Here is a 21245-nt window from a genome sequence, read left to right on the forward strand (position 1 = left end):
CTAAAATAATTTTTTATTTCTTTATCTGTGCAGCTAGAAATTTAAAATTTAGTGTGATTAATGGAAACATCAAAACGAGTAAATCCTGAAAATTTCGTCTTTTTTACCAAAAAAATTTCCAATTTACAGGACTAAATCGAAAGTTTTGAGAAAAATTGCTATTTTCTCTCTAATACTGTAATTTTTTCTTTTTTAACTTTCTCCCTGTGCAGCTAGAAATTTGAAATTTAGTGTGTCTAATGGAGAAATTACAATTAGTAAATCCCGAAAATTTAGACCTCTTTACCCAAAAAATGTCTAATTTACAGGACTAAATGGACAGTTTTGAGAAAAATTCCTATTCTCTCCCAAAATACTGGAATATTTCTTTTTATTTTTTCCCTGCCTGTGCAACTAGAAATTTGAAATTTAGTGTGTCTAATGCAGAGATCACAACTAGTCAATCCTGAAAATTTCGACTTTTTATCCAAAAAATGTCCAAATTACAGAACTAAATAAAAAGTTTTTGGAAAAATTTTCTCCCTGATGCTAAAATATATATTTTTTATTTCTTTACCTGTGCAGCAGATAAAAAGAAATGCTTTGCCCCATCATCTTTCTCTCGTTTCTTTAGCTAAAAATTTGTTCTTAGATTTTCAAAAAGTCAAAAATTTGAGTTGAATTAAAAAAAAATTAGGCTGAAATTTCAAAACACATTTCTACGTCCACACAAAACTTGTATATTTGTCACAATAAAGATCAAACAAACAATTTTTTTTCCTTTTACATTATTTTAACCGACGGCTGATTCTTCCCCTCGGCCAACAAAGCATTGCGACGCCCCGACGTAAACTCCGCATAAGTCAAATAACCGTCCTTATCCACATCGTCTTCTTTCAGAACTCGATCGATTAACTCTAAAACGTTGAAATTAGAACAAATTTTCAAATAACTCGACATACATACCGACGTAGTATTCAAAGTCGTCTTCTGCAGTTTGCAAATTTTGTTCCTCTTTTTTGTCTTCTTCATGAACTGTGTGCAAAATTGCGTTTAGAATTTCCAATCCATCTAATTTGGAATTCTTGTCAGTATCATGAACTTGGAAGTAATAAAATTCGAGTTCTTCGTCGGTCATTTTTGACAAGTCGACAACTTCTTCGAGGTGCTCCTGGAAAAAACGGGATAATTTAAGGGGGGAAAAATGGGGGAGTTTTACTTGTAAGTGCTCCTTGTCGTGCAAAAGTTCGGTGTCTTCAGTGAGCTTCTGCTTTTCGGGGTTGTTCTTCGTGGGTCTGTAATGAACATGTTTGGCGACTGGTTCTCCTCTCGGGTGATGGGGCCCTCTACTCTCACTCCCATGCAGGAACGCTATTAATAAAAAATATCCCAGAATCATCCTTTCATCCTCATCTCAGCAACTGTAAACAAAACATTTGGGGTGCACTATCGAGGGGACAACCACACAATCTGACAGACTTTTATTGAATTTCATTGAAATCGAAGTGTTGACGGAACTAGATATGTAATGACGGGCTAATGAAGGGGTTCCCTGAGCCCCAGGGAGGGTCATTACCGTCCGATAACATCTCTTGTTACAGATAGAGGGCGTGTGCGCATATGTGCTCAAAGTGTCGGCCTCAAGTGCTTTCGTTGGATCATGAATTGAAAAGCTCATATTAAGGGTCGAATTGCTAAACACCTGTTAGGTTAAGGGTGGATTAAGGGATTTGTCGCGCCTAAAAGGGATGCAAAAAACACACTTACGGGGCTTTGTGAGGTTACAACTTCACTGAGTTTCGGATCGATCTCAGCTTCTTCAGGTCATGCGCGTGGGTGGCGCGGAATTCCTGCAATCCTGCCAAGGGATGCTAGAGTGCTTAGTCTTCTTGACGGCGAGGGGCGCTGTCCTTTCATTTACTGAAGGGAAGCAAGTGAATTATCTCATTATCCCTTTGAATACTTTTCAACAATTGTATTCCGCGTTTAATAGAGGAGAAAATTACAAGATATTTAATATTGTCGTTTCCCGGCTGATTTTTCAGCCACTTTTCCGGCGGAAATTAAACACGTCAAAACATTTTTCAAAATTTTTTTTTTGATTGAGTTCCAAAAAGGGGTTTGCCTCACATCCACAAAAAAATAAGAGTTTTTTTAACTCTTTGCCTTAATTTTTTAATTCTATTGTTTTACTAAAGCCCATTATATCGCGCCTAAAATTCCTTTGTTTGGTTGAAAAATTCGATCATGGCCTGAAAGGAATTTAACATCGAACCCACTGAAATGTTGACAATTACAGATTAACGAATTTTTCGATGATTTACTGCCATAAAATTAAAAAAAAAATAGAAAAAAATTTAATAGAATTTCGGAAAAGGGGGTTGCCTCACTCCCACAAAAATCACACACAATGTTTTTTCTATTTCTCGCCTTAAAGTAGCAATTTCTCTTGATCCACCTCTTCACTTTATTATAGGAACCTCATCCTCCTACTCGAATCCATTTCCCATTAAAATTCACCAGAGACTTCCCTGATGCGTCTCCTTTCGGAATTCCCTGCAACAGCTGCACCTCCAAAACGACCATCAAAAGTAAAGATTTCCGCGATTTTCCATACCCCCACGCCAACAAAGAAAATTCCCAATAATCAAATAGCAAGCCCGGGAAAGCTTCTTCATGTTTGCTAGACTCCACTAATCCCCGCGTCCCAATTTGTCCAAGTTAAATATGTATAGTTGTGTTGTGGGGTGTTTAGCGCTTCATGGCCGCTTCAGCTGCAGAGTGCGATGTTCACGATGGCGGTGATCAATAAGCCGGGGCCCGGCGGCGATGTGCGGTTTCCATGGAGACACCCGGCACCACAGCTACCACGCCACCGCACGCACCCAAGAACCGCCGTCACCGATGGATTTTAAAAATATTGGAGCGATTGGACCCAACGAACGAAGATGGGTGGAAGGTGCGAGCGTGGAAAAATATTAGTTTGATGCAACGGCGGCGGCGGAGGGTGCATCGGAGCGGACGCGACAGGATCAGCACAAAAAATTTAGAAAATTATATTGCTCCTTCAGGGGTGGAATTTTTTTTATTTTTGTGCGGAACTCTTGAATTAGTACTGCGATTTTGTTAGAAACACGTAATTATGGAGGTTGAGATCTCGGCTTTCTAATGCGGTGCTCAACACGTTTGGGAATCTTACCCTTTCGAAGTTACATGACAAAGAATTTGGAGCGATTATTAGAAAGAAATTCACGTTTTTATAACTTTCGAAGATTCAAAAAAAAAGTTTTCGTATTAACTTGGAAAGAGTTCTTTGCCGCCAATGAATTTGTAAAATTCATGAAATTTTCATCGGTTTCAGCTACTAGATTTTCCGCAATTAAATATAATCTGTAATTAAAATGCTTAATGCCTAAATTTGATACTGTAAAATTGTTGACTATTTGAAGTAACTGGCAAACCGTTGCCATGTTTTTGTTTTGTAGATATCTTGCTTATTTATGAAGCAATGTTAAAGTATGTGTTCTCATTTTGCCCAGAATTTTACGTACAATTCAAAAAGGTAAAACTCGTTAATATCTCCGAAACTACGAAAGATTTCGAAAAACGGTTTTTACCAATGTTTTTCTGAGGTCATTTTACTTTAGAATCTGCCCTCAAAAGTTCGATGGTCAATTTTTTGGGCAAAAAAATTTTGCGACTCAATCGATAAATTTTTTAAAATTTTTGTTTTTCTGATCGCCCCGCGTAAACTATTTGCCCGATCGATCTGAGATTTGGACAATTGATAGATCTCGAGCTGCTCTTTCGATCGATATATAATTCAATAATATTAAAGACAATTTTTGCCTCGAAACAGCGCCTTGACAATGACCCTAAAATCACCCTCTGAAAATGTAATTCGGTCAATATCTTGTTTATTTGTCAATGAAATTTAAGCTACGTGGGCTCATTTAACGCAGAATTTTGCGCTGAATCTAAAAATATTTTAATTTTTTTTGTACGGTGGCAACTAACTGAGTTAGAGGCGTTTGAAATTTTGGGTTGTCGCCAGAGGGTCAAACTTTGGAAGCTCCGGAAAAGATTTTTCCTGATATCTCCGAAATTATTGCAAATATCAAACAACTCTTTTCAAAATTGTTTTTCTCGTTATTTTTTACCTTAGAAATCGATATTAGAGAGTACGAATTCAAAATTTTCCTTTTTTCAATGTAAATGTTAGCTGACTTTCAGTCTCTAATTCTGACTCGGTCGGAATTTCGCTTATTTATAAAGCAATATTAAAGTATTGGTGCTCATTTTACGCAGAATTATACGCAAAATCCAAAACCATAAAATTCGTTTAGATCGGCCTACAAATAACTGAGTTGTGGGCGATCAAAGTTTCGGATATTAAATTTTGAGTTGAAATATTTTCAAAGCTCAATATCTCCGAAACTACAAGAGATTTCGAAAAACGGTTTTTACCAATGTTTTTCTGAGGTCATTTTACATTAGAATCTGCCCTCAAAAGTAAAAAATTCGATGGTCAATTTTTTGGGCAAAAAAATTTTGCGACTCAATCGATAAATTTTTTTAAATTTTTGTTTTTTTGATCGCCCCGCGTAAACTATTTGCCCGATCGATCTGAGATTTGGACAGTTTATAGACCTCGAGCTGCTCTTTCGATCGATATATAATTCAATAATATTAAAGACAATTTTTGCCTCGAAACAGCGCCTTGACAATGACCCTAAAATCACCCTCTGAAAATGTAATTCGGTCAATATCTTGTTTATTTGTCAAGGAAATTTAAGCTACGTGGGCTCATTTAACGCAGAATTTTGCGCTGAATTTAAAAATATTTTAATTTTTTTCGTACGGTGGCAACTAACTGAGTTAGAGGCGTTTGAAATTTTGAGTTGTCGCCAGAGGGTCAAACTTTGGAAGCTCCGGAAAAGATTTTTCCTGATATCTCCGGAATTATTGCAAATATCAAACAACTCTTTTCAAAATTGTTTTTCTCGTTATTTTTTACCTTAGAAATCGATATTAGAGAGTACGAATTCAAAATTTTCATTTTTTAATGTAAAAGTTAGCTGACTTTCAGTCTCTAATTCTGACTCGGTCGGTATTTCGCTTTTTTATAAAGCAATATTAAAGTATTGGTGCTCATTTTACGCAGAATTATACGCAAAATCCAAAACCATAAAATTCGTTTAGATCGGCCCACAAATAACTGAGTTGTGGGCGATCAAAGTTTCGGATATTAAATTTTGAGTTGAAAAATTTTCAAAGCTCAATATCTCCGAAACTACAAGAGATTTCGAAAAACGGTTTCTACCAATGTTTTTCTGAGGTTATTTTACATTAGAATCTGCCCTCAAAAGTAAAAAAATCGATGGTCAATTTTTTGGGCAAAAAAATTTTGCGACTCAATCGATAAATTTTTTTAAATTTTTGTTTTTTTGATCGCCCCGCGTAAACTATTTGCCCGATCGATCTGGGATTTAAAAAGTTGATAGATCTCGAGCTGCTCTTTCGATCGATATACAATTCAATAATATTAAAGACAATTTTTGCCTCGAAACAGCGCCTTGACAATGACCCTAAAATCACCCTCTGAAAATGCAATTCGCTCGATTTTGCGTTTATTAGTTAAGAAAATTTGAGCTATATGGGCACATTTAACGCAGAATTTCGCACTGAATCCAAAAATATTCTTGTTTTGTTCGTACGTCAACAAATAATTAAGTTAGAGGCGTTTGAATTTTTGTGTGGTCTCCAAAGGGCCAAAAATTTGGAGGATCAAAAACGATTTTGCTCGATATTTCCGGAATTAAGGCGAATATAAGAAAACCCTTTTTGATATAGTTTTTCACGCGATTTTTTACCTTAGAAATCAATTTTAGACATTTTAGACAAACTCAAAATTTTAATTTTTGAAAATAGAAGTTAGCTGCCTTTTGGTTTCTAATTCAAACACGTCAATATCTCGCTTATTTATAGAGTAATCTTAAAGTATTATTTCTCATTGTACGCAGAATTTCACGTAGAATCCAAAAACGTGCGAATTTTTTACGTACCTACGTCAATAAATAACCAAATAAAAAGCGTCAAAAATTGCGAAAAGTAAATTTTTAATTCCAGAATCTCCGGAACTGTGGCAAATTGAAAGATACGGTTTTCACCATCGTTTTCCTTATCTAATTTTTCAAAATTTCACAACTCTTCAAATTTTCAGGAAAACTAAAAAATGGGCAAAACGGCCTGCGGAAAATGGTGGATGCGCCGGGCAACTAAAACCCGGTTAATTCCGCGCGATCCTAAGGTCGAAAATGGCAGAAATATCGCCCCCTATGAAATCAGCACGCGTTTATTTGAAATTGAAATGAATGGTAATAGATTCAAGTCGGTTTTTTGATGTCGATTGTGATCAGATGGACGCAGCGTGTCATCTCTGGCCCATCTGTCACATTTCGCCCTCTTTTAAAATTTCACACCTTGATGAGTCAATTTGCAATCTTCCATCCGATAATCCTCGATAGAGAAGAAACCTCGGCGATTAGTCGAGTCCATGGTTTTCCTGTCCTATTTCTGCTAGGGGTAGCGAAGGAAGCGTTGCGATTGGTGCTCTGAAATGACAGCTCGGAGCATAAGAATGATTACTTTTCTCTATCATCGCCGGAAGGGTCCGTTTCGAGGGTGTCCACACGAGGAGATAATTACACACAAAAAAGGGTCAGCCTTTGCTTTTCGAACGTAATGGAATTATCCAGAAGCCCGTTGAAAATCTTAAGAATCTTGGAAAATTCAATCTAAACAATCCACTCAAAAGTAGTTTCCGTGGAAAGTTGAAAGAGACACCAGCGTCGGCCGTCCATTAAAAAGTCATTAAACATCATCTCTTGCAATTACAAACTTACTGTATCTCGTCGCAACTTCCCCAACAACTCTCCAACTTCTTCGAAACCATTAATTACTTAACTATAGATCAATACTTGAAAAAAGAAACCGCCGCATTTTTCTCACGAGATAATTATACGGTGCGTTCGCCCCATTTCGCACACTTTTAGTTGGTTAATTATAACCTGCCTGCCGTATTTTGAAATGTTTTGATTGAGCGATTGTCGGTTATAAAATTGGCTGAATAGAGGAGGTGGAACACTTTAATTCTTTACATATAAATATTTGCAAGAGGGCGGAGTGTTCACGTGTCGTTAAAGTGACGACACGTGGAGGACGCGCGCCTCAAAAGCTGTCATTAATATAGTCACTGATTGCCGAGATGCCGGGAACAACTCGCAGCAGGAACCTAATAATAGACGGGATCGAAAATGAAATTTTAAGCAATTGATACAAACGAACTGATAACTCCAGGAAAAAAAAACTTAAAATGATAAAACGTGGATTAAAATGGATTATTCTTAGATTTTATTACAATCTCTAGTTCTTTACTATAAAATGTTTCTTAATCTTTCGGTTCTAATTGAGAATTTTTATAAATCAGTAACTTTTCGAGTTTACATTCATAAATTCTTTAATATCTGGCTTTAGCTTCTTCTTAGACTTTCTGAAGATTCTCTTCAGAGTGTCCAGACATTAGTTCCTCAAGTTTTTCTTTATATTAATCTAAATTTTTTTCAAATTCGATCCCAATTCTCATGATTTTAAAAACATTAAAAAAATAAATTTTAGAACACCAAAAACAAATAAAAACAAATTTGAATATAATAGTCTACATATAATTTGGTCAATTATTCGCTTATTTATATAACAATCTGAAAGTATTAGTACTCATTTTATGCAGAATTTTACGTTGAATCCAGAAAAATAAAACTCGTTAAGATCGGTTCACAGATAACTGAGCTATGAGCGCTCAAAGTTTCGGATATTGAATTTTGAGTTGACAAATTTGCAAAATCTCCAAAACTACGAAAAATTTTAAAAATCGGTTTTTACCATTGTTTTTCTCGGCTCATTTTACTTTAGAATCCGTCTTCAAAAGTAGAAAATTCGATGGTCTATTTTTTGGGAAAAAATTTTTGAACTCTATCGATGAAAAATTTTAAATTTTGCGTTTTTCGATCGGTCCTCGTAAACTATTTGCCCGATCGATCTGAGATTTGGCCAGTTTATAGATCTCGAGCTGCTCTATCGATCGACATATAATCCAATGGTAATAAACGCAGATTTCGTCTCAAAACAGCTTATTGAAAATGACCCTAAAAACACCCTCTAAAAATCTATTTTGTTGAATATCTCATTTATTTGTTAAGTAAATTTGAGCTGTATGGGCTCATTTTACGCAGAATTTCGCGTTCAAATCAAAACTACCATTATTTTTCTTGTTCGTTAATAAATAACTGAATTAGAAGCGTTTGAAATTTTAGATTGTTGTCAGAGAGCCAAAATTTTGGAGGTTCGAAGATGATTTTGCTCGATATCTCCGAAATTAAGGCGAATATAAAAAATCCTTTTTCAAAATCGTATTTCTCGCAATTTTTTACCTTAAAAATAGATCTTAAATAGTTTGAATTCAAAATTTTCATTTTTTCAATGTAGAAGTTAGCTGCCTTTTAGTTTCTAATTCAGACTCAGTCGATATCTCGTTGATTTATACAGCAATCTTAACACATTTGTGCTCATTTTACGCAAAATTTCACTCAGAATCCAAAAACAAAACATTCGTTGAGATCAGCTCACAAATAACTGAGTTATAAGCGATCAAACTTTCAAATATTGAATTTTGAGTTGGATTCAAAGCTCAATATCTCCAAAACTACGAAAGATGTTGAGAAACGGTTTTCGCCATCGTTTTTCTCGGCTTATTTTACTTTAGAATACGCCCTGAAAAGTCGAAAATTCGATAGAAATTTTTTTGGGCAAAAAAATTTTGCACTCAACCGATGAAAAATTTTAAATTTTTTGTTTTTTGATCGCCCCTTGTAAACTGTTTGCCCTATCGATCTGAGATTTGGCCAGTTTATAGATCTCGAGCTGCTCTATCGATCGACATATAATCCAATGGTAATAAACGCAGATTTCGTCTCGAAACAGCTTATTGAAAATGACCCTAAAAACACCCTCTAAAAATCTGTTTTGTTGAATATCTCATTTATTTGTTAAGTAAATTTGAGGTGTATGAGCTCGTTTTACGCAGAATTTCGCGTTAAAACCAAAACTACCATTATTTTTCTTGTCCGTTAATAAATAACTGAATTAGAAGCGTTTGAAATTTTGGATTGTTGTCGGAGAGCCAAAATTTTGGAGGTTCGAAAATGATTTTGCTCGATATCTCCGGAATTAAGGCGAATATAAAAAATCCTTTTTCAAAATCGTATTTCTCGCAATTTTTTACCTTAAAAATCGATCTTAAATAGTTTGAATTCAAAATTTTCATTTTTTCAATGTAGAAGTTAGCTGCCTTTTAGTGTCTAATTCAGACTCCGTCGATATGTCGTTGATTTATACAGTAATCTTAACACATTGGTGCTCATTTTACGCAAAATTTCACTCAGAATCCAAAAACGAAACATTCGTTGAGATCAGCCCACAAATAACTGAGTTATAAGCGATCAAACTTTCAAATATTGAATTTTGAGTTGGATTCAAAGCTCAATATCTCCAAAATTACGAAAGATGTTGAGAAACAGTTTTTGCCATCGTTTTTCTCGGCTAATTTTACTTTAGAATACGTTTTCAAAAGTCAAAAATTCGATAGAAAATTTTTTGGGCAAAAAAATTTCGCACTTAACCGATGAAAATTTTTTAATTTTTCGTTTTTTGATCACTCCTTGTAAACTATTTGCCCAATCGATCTAAAATTTGGCCAGCTGATAGATCTCGAGCTTCTCTTTTGATAGATATACAGGGTCCGGCAACACTTGTGTCCACCCCCAAAATCGTCTTTAATTTTAAAGATAAAATTTTGAAAATTTGCATACGCTCATAGTTGACAAAGCTCTAGAAGCTGACGTAAAAATTTGTTTTTTTTATCACGGTTTGGTTGGCGTCGCGACGCCTAAGAAGTATAATTTTTAGCGATTTTTGAGTTTTTGCGGAAATATACGCGAATTCAATTTTATTTCAACATAACTGTGGTACAAATATCTGAGTTTTTATTTTAAATCTAATGCAAATTGTGTTTAAAATTTGCGAAAAAAACGTTGCTTTATCAAGTTAGTTTTCAAAATTATGACAGTGCAGCGGCAATCTACGTTTACACCAAAATTTCACAAGTCACTTCACTCACTTTTATAAAGGTTAATTTTGATTACCACGGGCATGTTGCACTTTATGGACACCAGAAATCGTTAATTAACATCGACAAAGTGACAATTTCACCAAGTAACACTTTTGTTACAATCTAAAGCGAGCCAAAGAATAGATGTCATTTGTGACACAAGATGTTGACAGATGGGTGTAAACGTAGTTCCCAATTTTGACATAATAAAATTAGAAACTAACTTGATAAAACAGCATTTTTTCCTCAAATTTTGAAGACAATTTGCATTGAATCTAAAATAATAACTCAGATATTTTTAACATATTTATATTGAAAAAAAATTAAATTAGGGGTTGATATCACAAACCCTCACAATTACCTAACAATTACATTTTTAAGGCGTCGCGACGCCAAAACTATCAGTGATAAAAACAATTTTTTACGTCAGCTTCTAGAGCTTTGTCAACTGTGAGCGTATGCAAATTTTTAAAATTTTATCTTTAAAATTAAAGACGATTTTGGGGGTGGACACAAGTGTTGCCGGACCCTGTATAATACAATAATATTAAACGCAGTTTTCGTCCCGAAACAGCGACTTGATAATTACTCTAAATTCACCCTATGAAAATGTAATTCGATCGATAGCTCGTTTATCTTTTAAGGAAATTTGAGCTATGTGGGCTCATTTAACGCAGAACTTTGCGCTGAATCCAAAAATATTCTTATTTGTCTAGTACGAGAACAAATAACTCAGTTAGAAGCGGTTGAAATTTTGGGTTGTCGCCAGAGAGCCAAAATTTGGGAGGTTCGAAAACGATTTTGCTCGATATCACCGGAATCATGACAACTATCAAGCAACCCTTTTCAGAATAGTTTTTCTAGCACTTTTTACCTTAGAAATCAATCTTAGATGATTTAAATTCAAAATTTTCATTTATTTATTGCAGTAGTCTCTAATTCAGATTCTCTCAATGTCTCGCTTATTCATGGAGCAATCTTAAAGTATTGTGCTCATTTTACGCAGAATTTCACGCAGATTCTAAAACTGGGCAATTTTTTTTTCGTACGTTTAAAATTGCAGAAATTTGAATTTCAGTTCCGAAATGTTTCAAATTCTCTGAAACTAGTTTTGACCATCGTTTAGCATACGCAATTATTTTAAGAATTTTTTGAAAAATTTTTAGATCTTTTCTAAAAACTCCAAATTAATTCGAAGATTTAAAAAAGAAGATCTAGAGAAGACGTTAAAAACGAAAACTTAGAATCATTCTAAAGAAAATCAAAAACTATTTGAATACGAAAAATAGAAATCTGATAAGAAAAATTTTCCAAAATTATTAAAAGAAACGCCCTATGCACCCTCCTCTAAATCCGCCCCTGAAAAAAAAGATCTTAGTATTGCGTGACCGAAATTCCCACTTAGTTTAGACAAGCCGCTTTAATCCAGCATTGTTGCCGACAAAATAGTTACTTTTCGCGAATTACACAATTGCGTAGGGACGCAGTTCTAGCAGACATATGTTAAAAGACGGAGCGAAATTGTCGCATTTCGAGGTCCTCAGGCAATGCAGATACCATTTCAGATTTCATATGACAATAAAGCTCCACGTCCTACACTCGCACCCCTTTCATGTCAACCTAACATTTGGCTTTGTTATTATAATTTAAGAGACAAATCCTCGCGAGTGACGTTAGCGAGGAAAATTACACGAATATTAATATACGCAAGTTATGAATTTCATTAAAATCTTCATTTCGAAACTAGAAATTCGTAAACATTTGCGGACACGGAAGAGCACGCAATTTCATAAAACGGAAGCGGAAAAATATGAAAATTGCTTTTAATTTAACATAAATACTAAAAGTCGTAATTAAAAGACTTTGCCCAAAATTTTAATTATTTATCTGTCTCATGCATTATTTAGACGTCTTGAGTTAACGACTGAAAAGCTGAAACAGTGAAAAGCTGAAACTTTACTAACTTTCTTGCTCTGATACAGAGCTTAATTTGCTTTAACAAGAAACAGGATCAAGATTAAAAGTACGAGGTGGAGGCTCCGCAGCGGAACGACCTTTTATCTCCCACATTACGGGGAAAACGTCTTCGCTGCATCGAAATGAATGCGCACGTACAGCATTAGCTTTAAATAAATTTGTTTATTTATTAGGAAATGGAGGCTTTTTGCAGGAGCGTATTAGCGGCCATCATATATGCAAGGCTTTTTAGCACAGTAATTGGCCACCGAGCTTAAAGCTTTTAAGTCTGATAAAGCTTGCGCTTCAACCTTTATACATTTTTAAAAAGCCCCCGTAAAAAGGTGCGCCCTAATGCGATGTGGTGGGATGTGTTTGGTATACATCCAGCGCTATTTTTACCTTCATGTGCTTAAAAGCTCTAGCCCGCTAGGTAATGTCCTTGTCAATTTTTAATTTAAGTCGTTGGTCGGGGGGCGACACCGCCTCCATTAAGGGTGATCTGCTAAAATCATAACGGTAAATTTTATTTTTGAAGCAACTATGCATTACACTGCGCCAGAAAATTAACACAAAATTTTAAAATTTAATTTTTTATTGATTTTTTTCCCGATCTGGTCACAATTTGAAATCAAAACTTTTCCAAAAAATTCACTCTTGATCCAAAAGTGAGGATTGCTGTGAGTTTTACTTCCAGTTTTGACAGTTGGCCTTGACCCAGTGTTTCTTCCTTGCGATTTTTTCCACATTTGTGTTAAATCAGTAAAATAAAACTATTAGTTCTGAAAGGACTGCAGAATGCTACTGCATCAGTTAATTTTGCATTTTCGGATTTTCGGAAAGCTCTGTCAAATTAGTGTGAATCGTCAATAATTTTTTTAAAATGAGTAAGTCAATTTTGCATTAATTTTGGAGAGCAGTGTATAATGAAAAAAAAAATAATAAAAAATTTAGCTGCAAGTTTTTCAACTTTTTCTACCCGATGAAAAAGAGTTCTCTGAATTTTTTCAAATTTTTTTACCCAATCCAAAAAAAAATAAATTTTTCCAAAAAATAACTTATTGGAACGTTTTTTATTCAAAATTTTTGTATTAAAATGTACTCAGACAAAAATACAAAAAAAATAAGACGATAAACTCAATAAAATTTTCGCCTTTTTTTAGAAAAAACGTTATTTTCTCGAAGTTTCTATTGTTTTTATTTTATTTTCTCAAAAAAAACTTTCATTCAAAACAATTAATTCTGCGATTATTCCCGCTTATCCGAAAGTGAGCCGATTTTTTTTCTATTTTTTTTTTGTATTTAAAAACAAAATTTATTTAAAAATTTTTAATTTTTTTTTCTAAATGCTTTGTTTATACAGTAAAATAAATGCAAACAATTTTACAGAATTTTATACGCAATTTACAGTTTCATTTTACAAATATAATGATTAGGTTTTATGTTGGATATAATTAACATATGATAATGATTTTAAAAATAATGCACCAAATCATTTATTAGTGTCTTCTATGGCGTTTAAATATTTTACATATTTTGTGTTCACAATATAAAATAGCCGTAGTAAACTGGCTGTAGTTAAGTCTGTAATTGTCATGCCCTAGCTTATCGATCTAATTATTATATTAAATTTGAATCCTATTTATTATAGTTGTAGAAACTATAAATTAAGTATACAATTCTGTCAAATCGTTAAATTGCAATAATTTTATTGAATAATTGAAAAATAAATATTTTTTTTAATTGAATAAAAAATAGAAAAAAAATTCTTTTCTCTGTAATATTCGGGAATGATCGCAGCATTAATTGAAGATTTTTTTTGAAAAATTAAAATAAAAAAATTAAAAATGCAATAAACTTCATTAAATTTATCATCTTCATTTTATTTGTATTTGTTTCTGAATAGCATGGTACATTTCAAAACAAAAATTTTGATAAAAAAGAACAATAAGTTAATTTTTGAAAAAGTTATATCTATTTAAGTACAAAGTGTTTACAAATGTTTCTAGAATCAAGCGTGGCTTTGGAATTTCAGTCGTACACTATTTTGCCGCTTTGTTTTCATGGTGAATATAACTATCAGCAAAATTATTTATAATATTAGTTACTTCAATGACGTTTTAGTACGGTTTTGTCCCAAGTTTTCGATTTTGATTTTGATTTTTGGTTTTAAACTACAACTAGAACAGTTTATTTCTTAAAACTTACTTTGCTTCATATTTGAGGTTAACTGCAAATGTCAGTTGACAAATCTAAACCCACATTTGTAATAAGCGGCAAATTTCTTTGACATTTCATAGCCACCCTTGATGCTAGAAACATTTATAAACATAAAAAGTATATAAAAGCCATTTTTTTTTGGAAAAACTTTTTTTTTGGTTTAAAATAAAAAATTGAAAAAATCCTCAGAACCCTTATTTTTATAGAGTAGAAAAAATAAAAGATTTTCAGCCAAATCAAAAAGGGTCAGGGTCAAAAGTGGTCGGGAGAAATTTCTGAAAGTAAAAGACGGGTTTTTGCAAAAATTATCACAATCGTAGCTTGCAAAAAAAATTGGCAAAATTTGCAAAATGAGAGATTCAACCAATTGAACGACATTCAAACCATTTAGTAAACTACAGAAATTGTGTAATAATAAGAATAAAATAATAAAAAAATTCAAATAGATTTGAAAACAGAGGGTATGAAAATTGGCATAATTTTGACAAAAAAAAACAATAACACGTGAATTATAACTTTTATTCATTTTCATATTACGAGCCGGTTTACACAATAATTTAATTCAAATTATGTTAACTTGTTGGTTTGAAACCCATGAAGTAGAAATTGTATTTGGAAACTCGATTCTGTTATGACAGGATTAAAATTTAGGTTTCTTCACTGCAGTTATTCAGTATGTCTCCGGATTGAGTTCACAAGAGGAAAAAACGTTATTTTTTATTTTAAAAAAATTACAAAGAAATAATATTTTTTGCTTAATTTAAAATAAATAAATCGAGAAAAACAAAAAATAACGAGAAATTTTTTTTATTTTTAATTTTGCAAAAAATGTTAAAGGGATGAAATTTATTCCTTAACTCAAACTAATTTCCACTATTTAATTGACATATTACCTGTTTTAGCACATAGTTCAATTCTAACTCGTAATTCTTTAAGACTGTTTCGAATTTTCTCGATTATTGTTAAGGATGCAATTGCATTTCTTTTCCAATTTTTTAATACTTACACATTATTGGGTAAATTTTCCTTTAATCTTTAACGCACTATTTGATATTGTGAATCCCCAGCCTGCTATTATTTTAATACGATTACAAAATACAGGGTGCGGCAACACTTGTGTCCACCCCCAAAATTGTCTTTAATTTTAAAGATAAAATTTGAAAATTTGCATACGCTCACAGTTGACAAAGCTCTAGAAGTTGACGCGAAAATATGTTTTTTATTACGGTTTGGTTGGCGTCGCGACGCTTAAGAAGTATAATTTTTAGCAATTTTTGAGTTTTTGCGCAAATATTCGTGAATTCAATTTTTTTTCAACATAACTGTGATGCAAATATCAGAGTTTTTATTTTAAGTCTAATGCAAATTGTGTTTAAAATTTGCGAAAAAAACGCTGTTTTATCAAGTTAGTTTTCAAATTTATGACGGCGCAGTGGCAAACTACGTTTACACCAAAACTTCACAAGTCATTCTCTCTTATAAAGGTTAATTTTGATTAACACGGGCATGTTGCACTTTATGGACACCAGAAATCGTTAATTAACATCGACAAAGCGACAATTTCACCAAGCAAGACTTTTGTTACAATCTAAAACAAACCAAAGGATAGATGGTATTTGTGACACAAGATGTTGACAGATGGGTGTAAACGTAGTTCACAATTTTGACGTAATGAAATTGGAAACTAACTTGATAAAACAGCATTTTTTTCTCAAATTTTGAAGACAATTTGATTGAATCTAAAATGACAACTGAGATATTTTTAACACATTTATATTGAAAAAAAATAAATTAGGGGTTGATATCACAAACCCTCACAATTAACTAAAAATTACATTTTTAAGGCGTCGCGACGCCAAAACTATCATTGATAAAAAACAAAATTTTGTCAACATTGAGCGTATGCAAATTTTCAAAATTTTGTCTTTAAAATTAAAGACAATTTTGGAGGTGGACACAAGTGTTGCCGGACCCTGTATAATAAATAAAAATAATGAAAAAAATAATCTTAAGAGTACAAACTCCTAATTTTATTATTTTATTTTATTTATTATTATTTTGAAATAAGCAAAAAATGTTATTTCTTTGTAATTTTTTTGTAAAATGGAAAATAATCTTTTTTTTCCTCTTATGAACTCAAACCGGGGACATACTGTAGAGGGAGAAGAATGTTGAGTTGTCTATTCTCGCAAATATTGTTCTATTTTGTGATGGACTTTTGTCACAAAAAAACGGCTTCGTAGCTTGATTTTTGTTGCAGTTTTAATTGGCTTCGTTTCTCTGAAAATTTGAAAAGATGCCTGCGGATTTTGCAGAGCAATGTCGCCAATAATATAAGAATCGAACAGTCCGTCGAGAAGAAGCGATGAACAGAAAATTGAATTTATTTTTCAATCATTGCTGACTGATGGGCAGTGTCCGCCAAGAAGTGGGGAAAGAGGCAGCACAGGAAGGACGCCTGACATCCGACTAAATTCACTCTGGGGGAAAACGAACGACGGCATCAATTTCTTCAAGGATAATTGAACTATTTGGCGCAAGCGACGGCGGCCAAACATGTTTTTTCTTTCCGAGCATATTTTTAAAACTCTCTCTGTAACTGAAGCTCGCGATGTAAAACGAGAGCAGCACTTAAAAATCCTCCGAGCTCTTCGCTAAGTGGGAGATAAAATCGACACGGTGTATAATAATCATGTCCACTTTACATATGAAATGCGATATAATTGCATGCAGGTCCTCGACGGCCCTTTCGGAATACGCGCTACGTTGGGGCCCTCTATGATTTGGTTTCTTTTTGCGAGCGGCGCCCCTCCTACCAATCTGTTGTGCGGTGCAGCTATTGATGTATACAATCTATTGTTTATGTGTGTGTTGTATTCATATATTGTAGCTTTATCCATTGTCGACAAATTGAGTTATAAGATATGTGCCTTGCAATCGACTGTTAACACAAGCCCGCTATAGTTAACATTTTGCTGGAATTGCAGACAATTGTGGATCTAGCAATCATAAAAAGTGCTCGAGTTGAACGAATTTTTAGACTTCTTTTCACTATAATTCCTCTAATTTTGGTGGTGACTAAAGAGGACAATTTCATTAAAATATTTACATTACCAAAAAATGTTGCAATTCGAAAGAAAAATCTAAAAAACTTCTAAATCGATGATTAATCACACCTTTCTAAATATGATTCACTCGATACCTCGCTTATTTACGAGGCAATACTAACGTGTGATCCACAAAATTTTTATTTAGGGCTTTGACAAAATTTACGTAAGTCGAGAAATAATTTGACAGTAGTTTGACATTTGTCATTTGATTTAATTACAATTAGTTTTCAATTACATTATTGATTCTGGAGAGACACTATACATTTTCTCTTATTTCCATCTCATAATGTTACATATTGTCATCAAAAAATTGAGGTTATATCAAAAACAAAATTTCACTCCGACATGACTTCTATGTTTGTCTCTCTCTTTCATGGCCTACCCTAAACAAAAATCATGACTCACATGATAAAGTATTAGTACTCATTTTACGCAGAATTTCAGGTAGAATCCAAAAAGGTAAAACTTGTTAAGATCAATCAACAAATTACTAACTTATGGGCGATCCAAATTTTGGATATTAAATTTTGAGTTGGAAAATTTTCAAAGCTCAATATCTCCGAAACTACAAAAGATTTTGAGAAACGGTGTTTAACATCGTTTTTCTTGGATCACTCTACTTTAGAATCCGCCTTCAGAAGTAGAAAATTCTATAGTCGACTATTTGGGCACGAAAATTTTGCGACTAGATCGATAATTTTTTTTAAATTTTTGTTTTTTGATCGCCCCGCGTAAACCATTTGCCCGATAGATCTAAGATTTGGACAGTTGATAGATCTCGAGCTGCTCTTTCGATCGATATGTAATTCAATAATATTAAAGACAATTTTTGCCTCGAAACAGCGCCTTGACATTGACCCTAAAATCACCCTTTGAAAATGTAATTCGGTCAATATCTCGTTTATTTGTCAATGAAATTTAAGCTACATGGGCTCATTTAACGCAGAATTTTGCGCTGAATCTAAAAATATTTTAATTTTTTTCGTACGGTGGCAAATAACTGAGTTAGAGGCGTTTGAAATTTTGGGTTGTCGCCAGAGGGTCAAACTTTGAGGCTCCGGAATTATTGCAAATATCAAACAACTCTTTTCAAAATTGTTTTTCTCGTAATTTTTTACCTTAGAAATCAAAATTTGATAGTTTGAATTCAAAATTTTCATTTTTTCAATGTAAAAGTTAGCTGACTTTCAGTCTCTAATTCTGACTCGGTCGGTATTTCGCTTATTTATAAAGCAATATTAAAGTACTGTGCTCATTTTACGCAGAATTGTACGCAAAATCCAAAATCATAAAATTCGTTTAGATCGGCCCACAAATAATTGAGTTGTGGGCGATCAAAAAAATTTTGCGGCTAGATCGATTTTTTTTTTTAATTTTTGGTTTTTTGATCACCCCTCGTAAACTATTTGTCCGATCGATCTGAGATTTGACCAGTTGATAAATCTCGAGCTCCTTTTTCGATCGCTATATAATTCAAAAATAGTAAATGCAGTTTTCGCCCCGAAACAGCGTCTTGAAAATGGCCCTAAAATCACCCTCTAAAAATGTAATTCTGTCGATATCTCGGTTATTTGTTGAGGAAATTTGAGCTATATTTTACGCAGAATTTTGCGCTGGATTCAAAACCATTTTTGTTTTTCTTGTCAGTCAACAAATAACTGAGTTAGAAGCGTTTAAAATTTCGGCTTGTCGCCAAAGAACCAAAATTTTGAAGCTCCGGAAACGATTTTCTCCGATATCTCCGGAATTATGGCAAATATAAATAAACCGTTTTAGAAATCGTTTTTCTCTCAATTTTTTAGATTGGAAATCAATTTTCGATAGTTCGAATTCAAAATTTTATTTTTTTAGTATGAAAGTTAGCTGCCATTCAGTCTCTTATTCAGACTCGGTTGCTATCTCGCTTATTGATAATGCAATATTGAAGTGTTAGTGCTCATTTTACGCAGAATTTTACGTAAAATTTAAAAAGGTAAAACTCGTTAAGATCGGTGCACAGATGACTGAGATATGAGCGATCAAAATTTCGGATATTGAATTTTGAGTTGCAAAATGTTCAAAGCTCGATATCTCCGAAACTACAACAGATTTTAAGAAACGGTTTTTACCATCGTTTTTCTCGGGTCATTTTACTTTAGAATCCGCCCTTAAAAGTCAAAAATTCGATGGTTGCTTTTTCGGGCAAAAAAATTTTGCGACTCCATCGATAAAAAAATTTCAATTTTTCGTTTTTTGGTCGCCTTTTGTAAACTATTTGCCCGATCAATTTGAGGTTTGGCCAGTTAATAGATTCTGAGCTGTTCTTTCAATCGATGTATAATTCAATAATATTAAACACAGTTTTTACCCCGAAACAACGTCTTGAAAATGACTCGAAAATCACCATCTGAAAATGTAATTCGGTCGATTTCGCGTTTATTAGTTAAGGAAATTTGAGGTACATGGGCTCATTTTTCGCAAAACTTTGCCCTGAGTCCAAAAATATTTTTATTTTTTACGTACGTCAACAAATAACTAAATTAGAAGCGTTTTAACTTTTGGGTTGTCGCCGGAGGGCTAAAATTTTGGATGCTCGAAAATGATTTTGCTCGATATCTCTGGAATTATGGCAATATCAAACAACCCTTTTTGGAATCGACTTTTTGCAATTTTTTACCTTAGAAATCGATTTTAGATAGTTCGAATTCAGAATTTTTATTTTTTCAATTTAGAAGTTTTACGGTCTCTAATTCAGACATCTCTGCTTATTTATAAAGCAAACCTAAACTATTGAAGCTCATTTCACGCAGAATCCAAAACTGCTTTAATTTTTACGTCAATAAATAACCAAATTAAAAGATAATTTCTAACAAAATATGAAGTGATCTATAGGGATTTTGAACGTATGTCGGCTTCTCGTCCGGAAACTGTCAAATCCCTCAATTAATTAATTTTTATACGCCAAAACTGCTGCGGTGGTGTTAGTAACGACACGAAATTTTATATCAAACCCGACTGAGATTGAAAATTTTATGAAAAAAAACACGATATAAAAATGTATAATTTTGAAACTACTAAAACTTCAAAATCGATAGAATTTTAAGCATATTTACCGCAAACACAGCATACAGTTGCAAACGAGAAATTTATTGAACTGCCCTAGATTTGTGGCTCGATACTCTCCTAACTACGAAATTGAGCCATTTAAAAATGAAACTTTATTATTTCGTGTTTCTAGTAAATTCTGACAAAAACAGTGGCGTATCATCCTAAATTGCAATTTAATTTCCACGTAATAAAATTGAGGGAGCCAATTTTCACTTAAATATTTCTCATTGCTTTGATCTACCGCCCTTAAATTCCTCCAAAATACAAAAAATGTATTAACCGCAACTGTTTGTTTAAAAATTTAGCGACTGAATGTCATTATCGCGTTTAAGTTGTTGATTCCAACATAAAAAGCTCATTACCGCCCTAAACAAGTTAAAGTAATCCTAGTTGTGTAATAATACAAATAGCAATGCATTTATAATGAAATTGTAGGTTGCACTAGACGTGCTCTGGCATCCATAATCCCACAAAACTCCAGCTTCTGCTGCAATAGCCCACCATTTATTTACCATCTAAATTCGCAATAAAATTGAATCATCCCTTTATAAATAAGGCTTATTATCCATCGCCGGCAGCATTACGTACATTCCCGCTCCTAGACTCTCATCCCGTCAAGCATTCGCAGAGAACACAACACTTTTCTATATGAAAAACGACGAAAGCTC

At 33.3% G+C, this 21245-nt stretch overlaps 1 protein-coding gene across 2 annotated transcripts; it reads right to left on the reverse strand.

Annotated features, from left to right (window-relative positions):
- Positions 1–702: 702 nt before the first annotated feature.
- On the reverse strand, positions 703–1850 carry LOC148166499 (multiple coagulation factor deficiency protein 2 homolog). 2 transcript variants are annotated; one of them, XM_088048956.1, is made up of 4 exons: positions 1747–1850; positions 1199–1400; positions 946–1150; positions 703–896 (listed from the first exon to the last, which is right to left on the reverse strand). In XM_088048956.1, exons 2-4 carry the CDS (start codon positions 1376–1378, stop codon positions 763–765), a joined length of 519 nt encoding a protein of 172 aa, XP_087905082.1. In that variant the 5' UTR covers positions 1379–1400; positions 1747–1850; the 3' UTR covers positions 703–762. The 2 variants fall into 2 exon arrangements, with proteins under 2 accessions (XP_087905082.1, XP_087905083.1); XM_088048957.1 differs by lacking the exon at positions 1747–1850 and adding an exon at positions 1459–1723.
- Positions 1851–21245: the final 19395 nt, after the last annotated feature.

Source organism: Gnatocerus cornutus, unplaced genomic scaffold (assembly GCF_029298725.1).
Source record: "Gnatocerus cornutus isolate USDA-ARS CGAHR unplaced genomic scaffold, icGnaCorn1.1 ctg00000023.1, whole genome shotgun sequence".
Lineage (NCBI taxonomy): Eukaryota > Metazoa > Arthropoda > Insecta > Coleoptera > Tenebrionidae > Gnatocerus > Gnatocerus cornutus.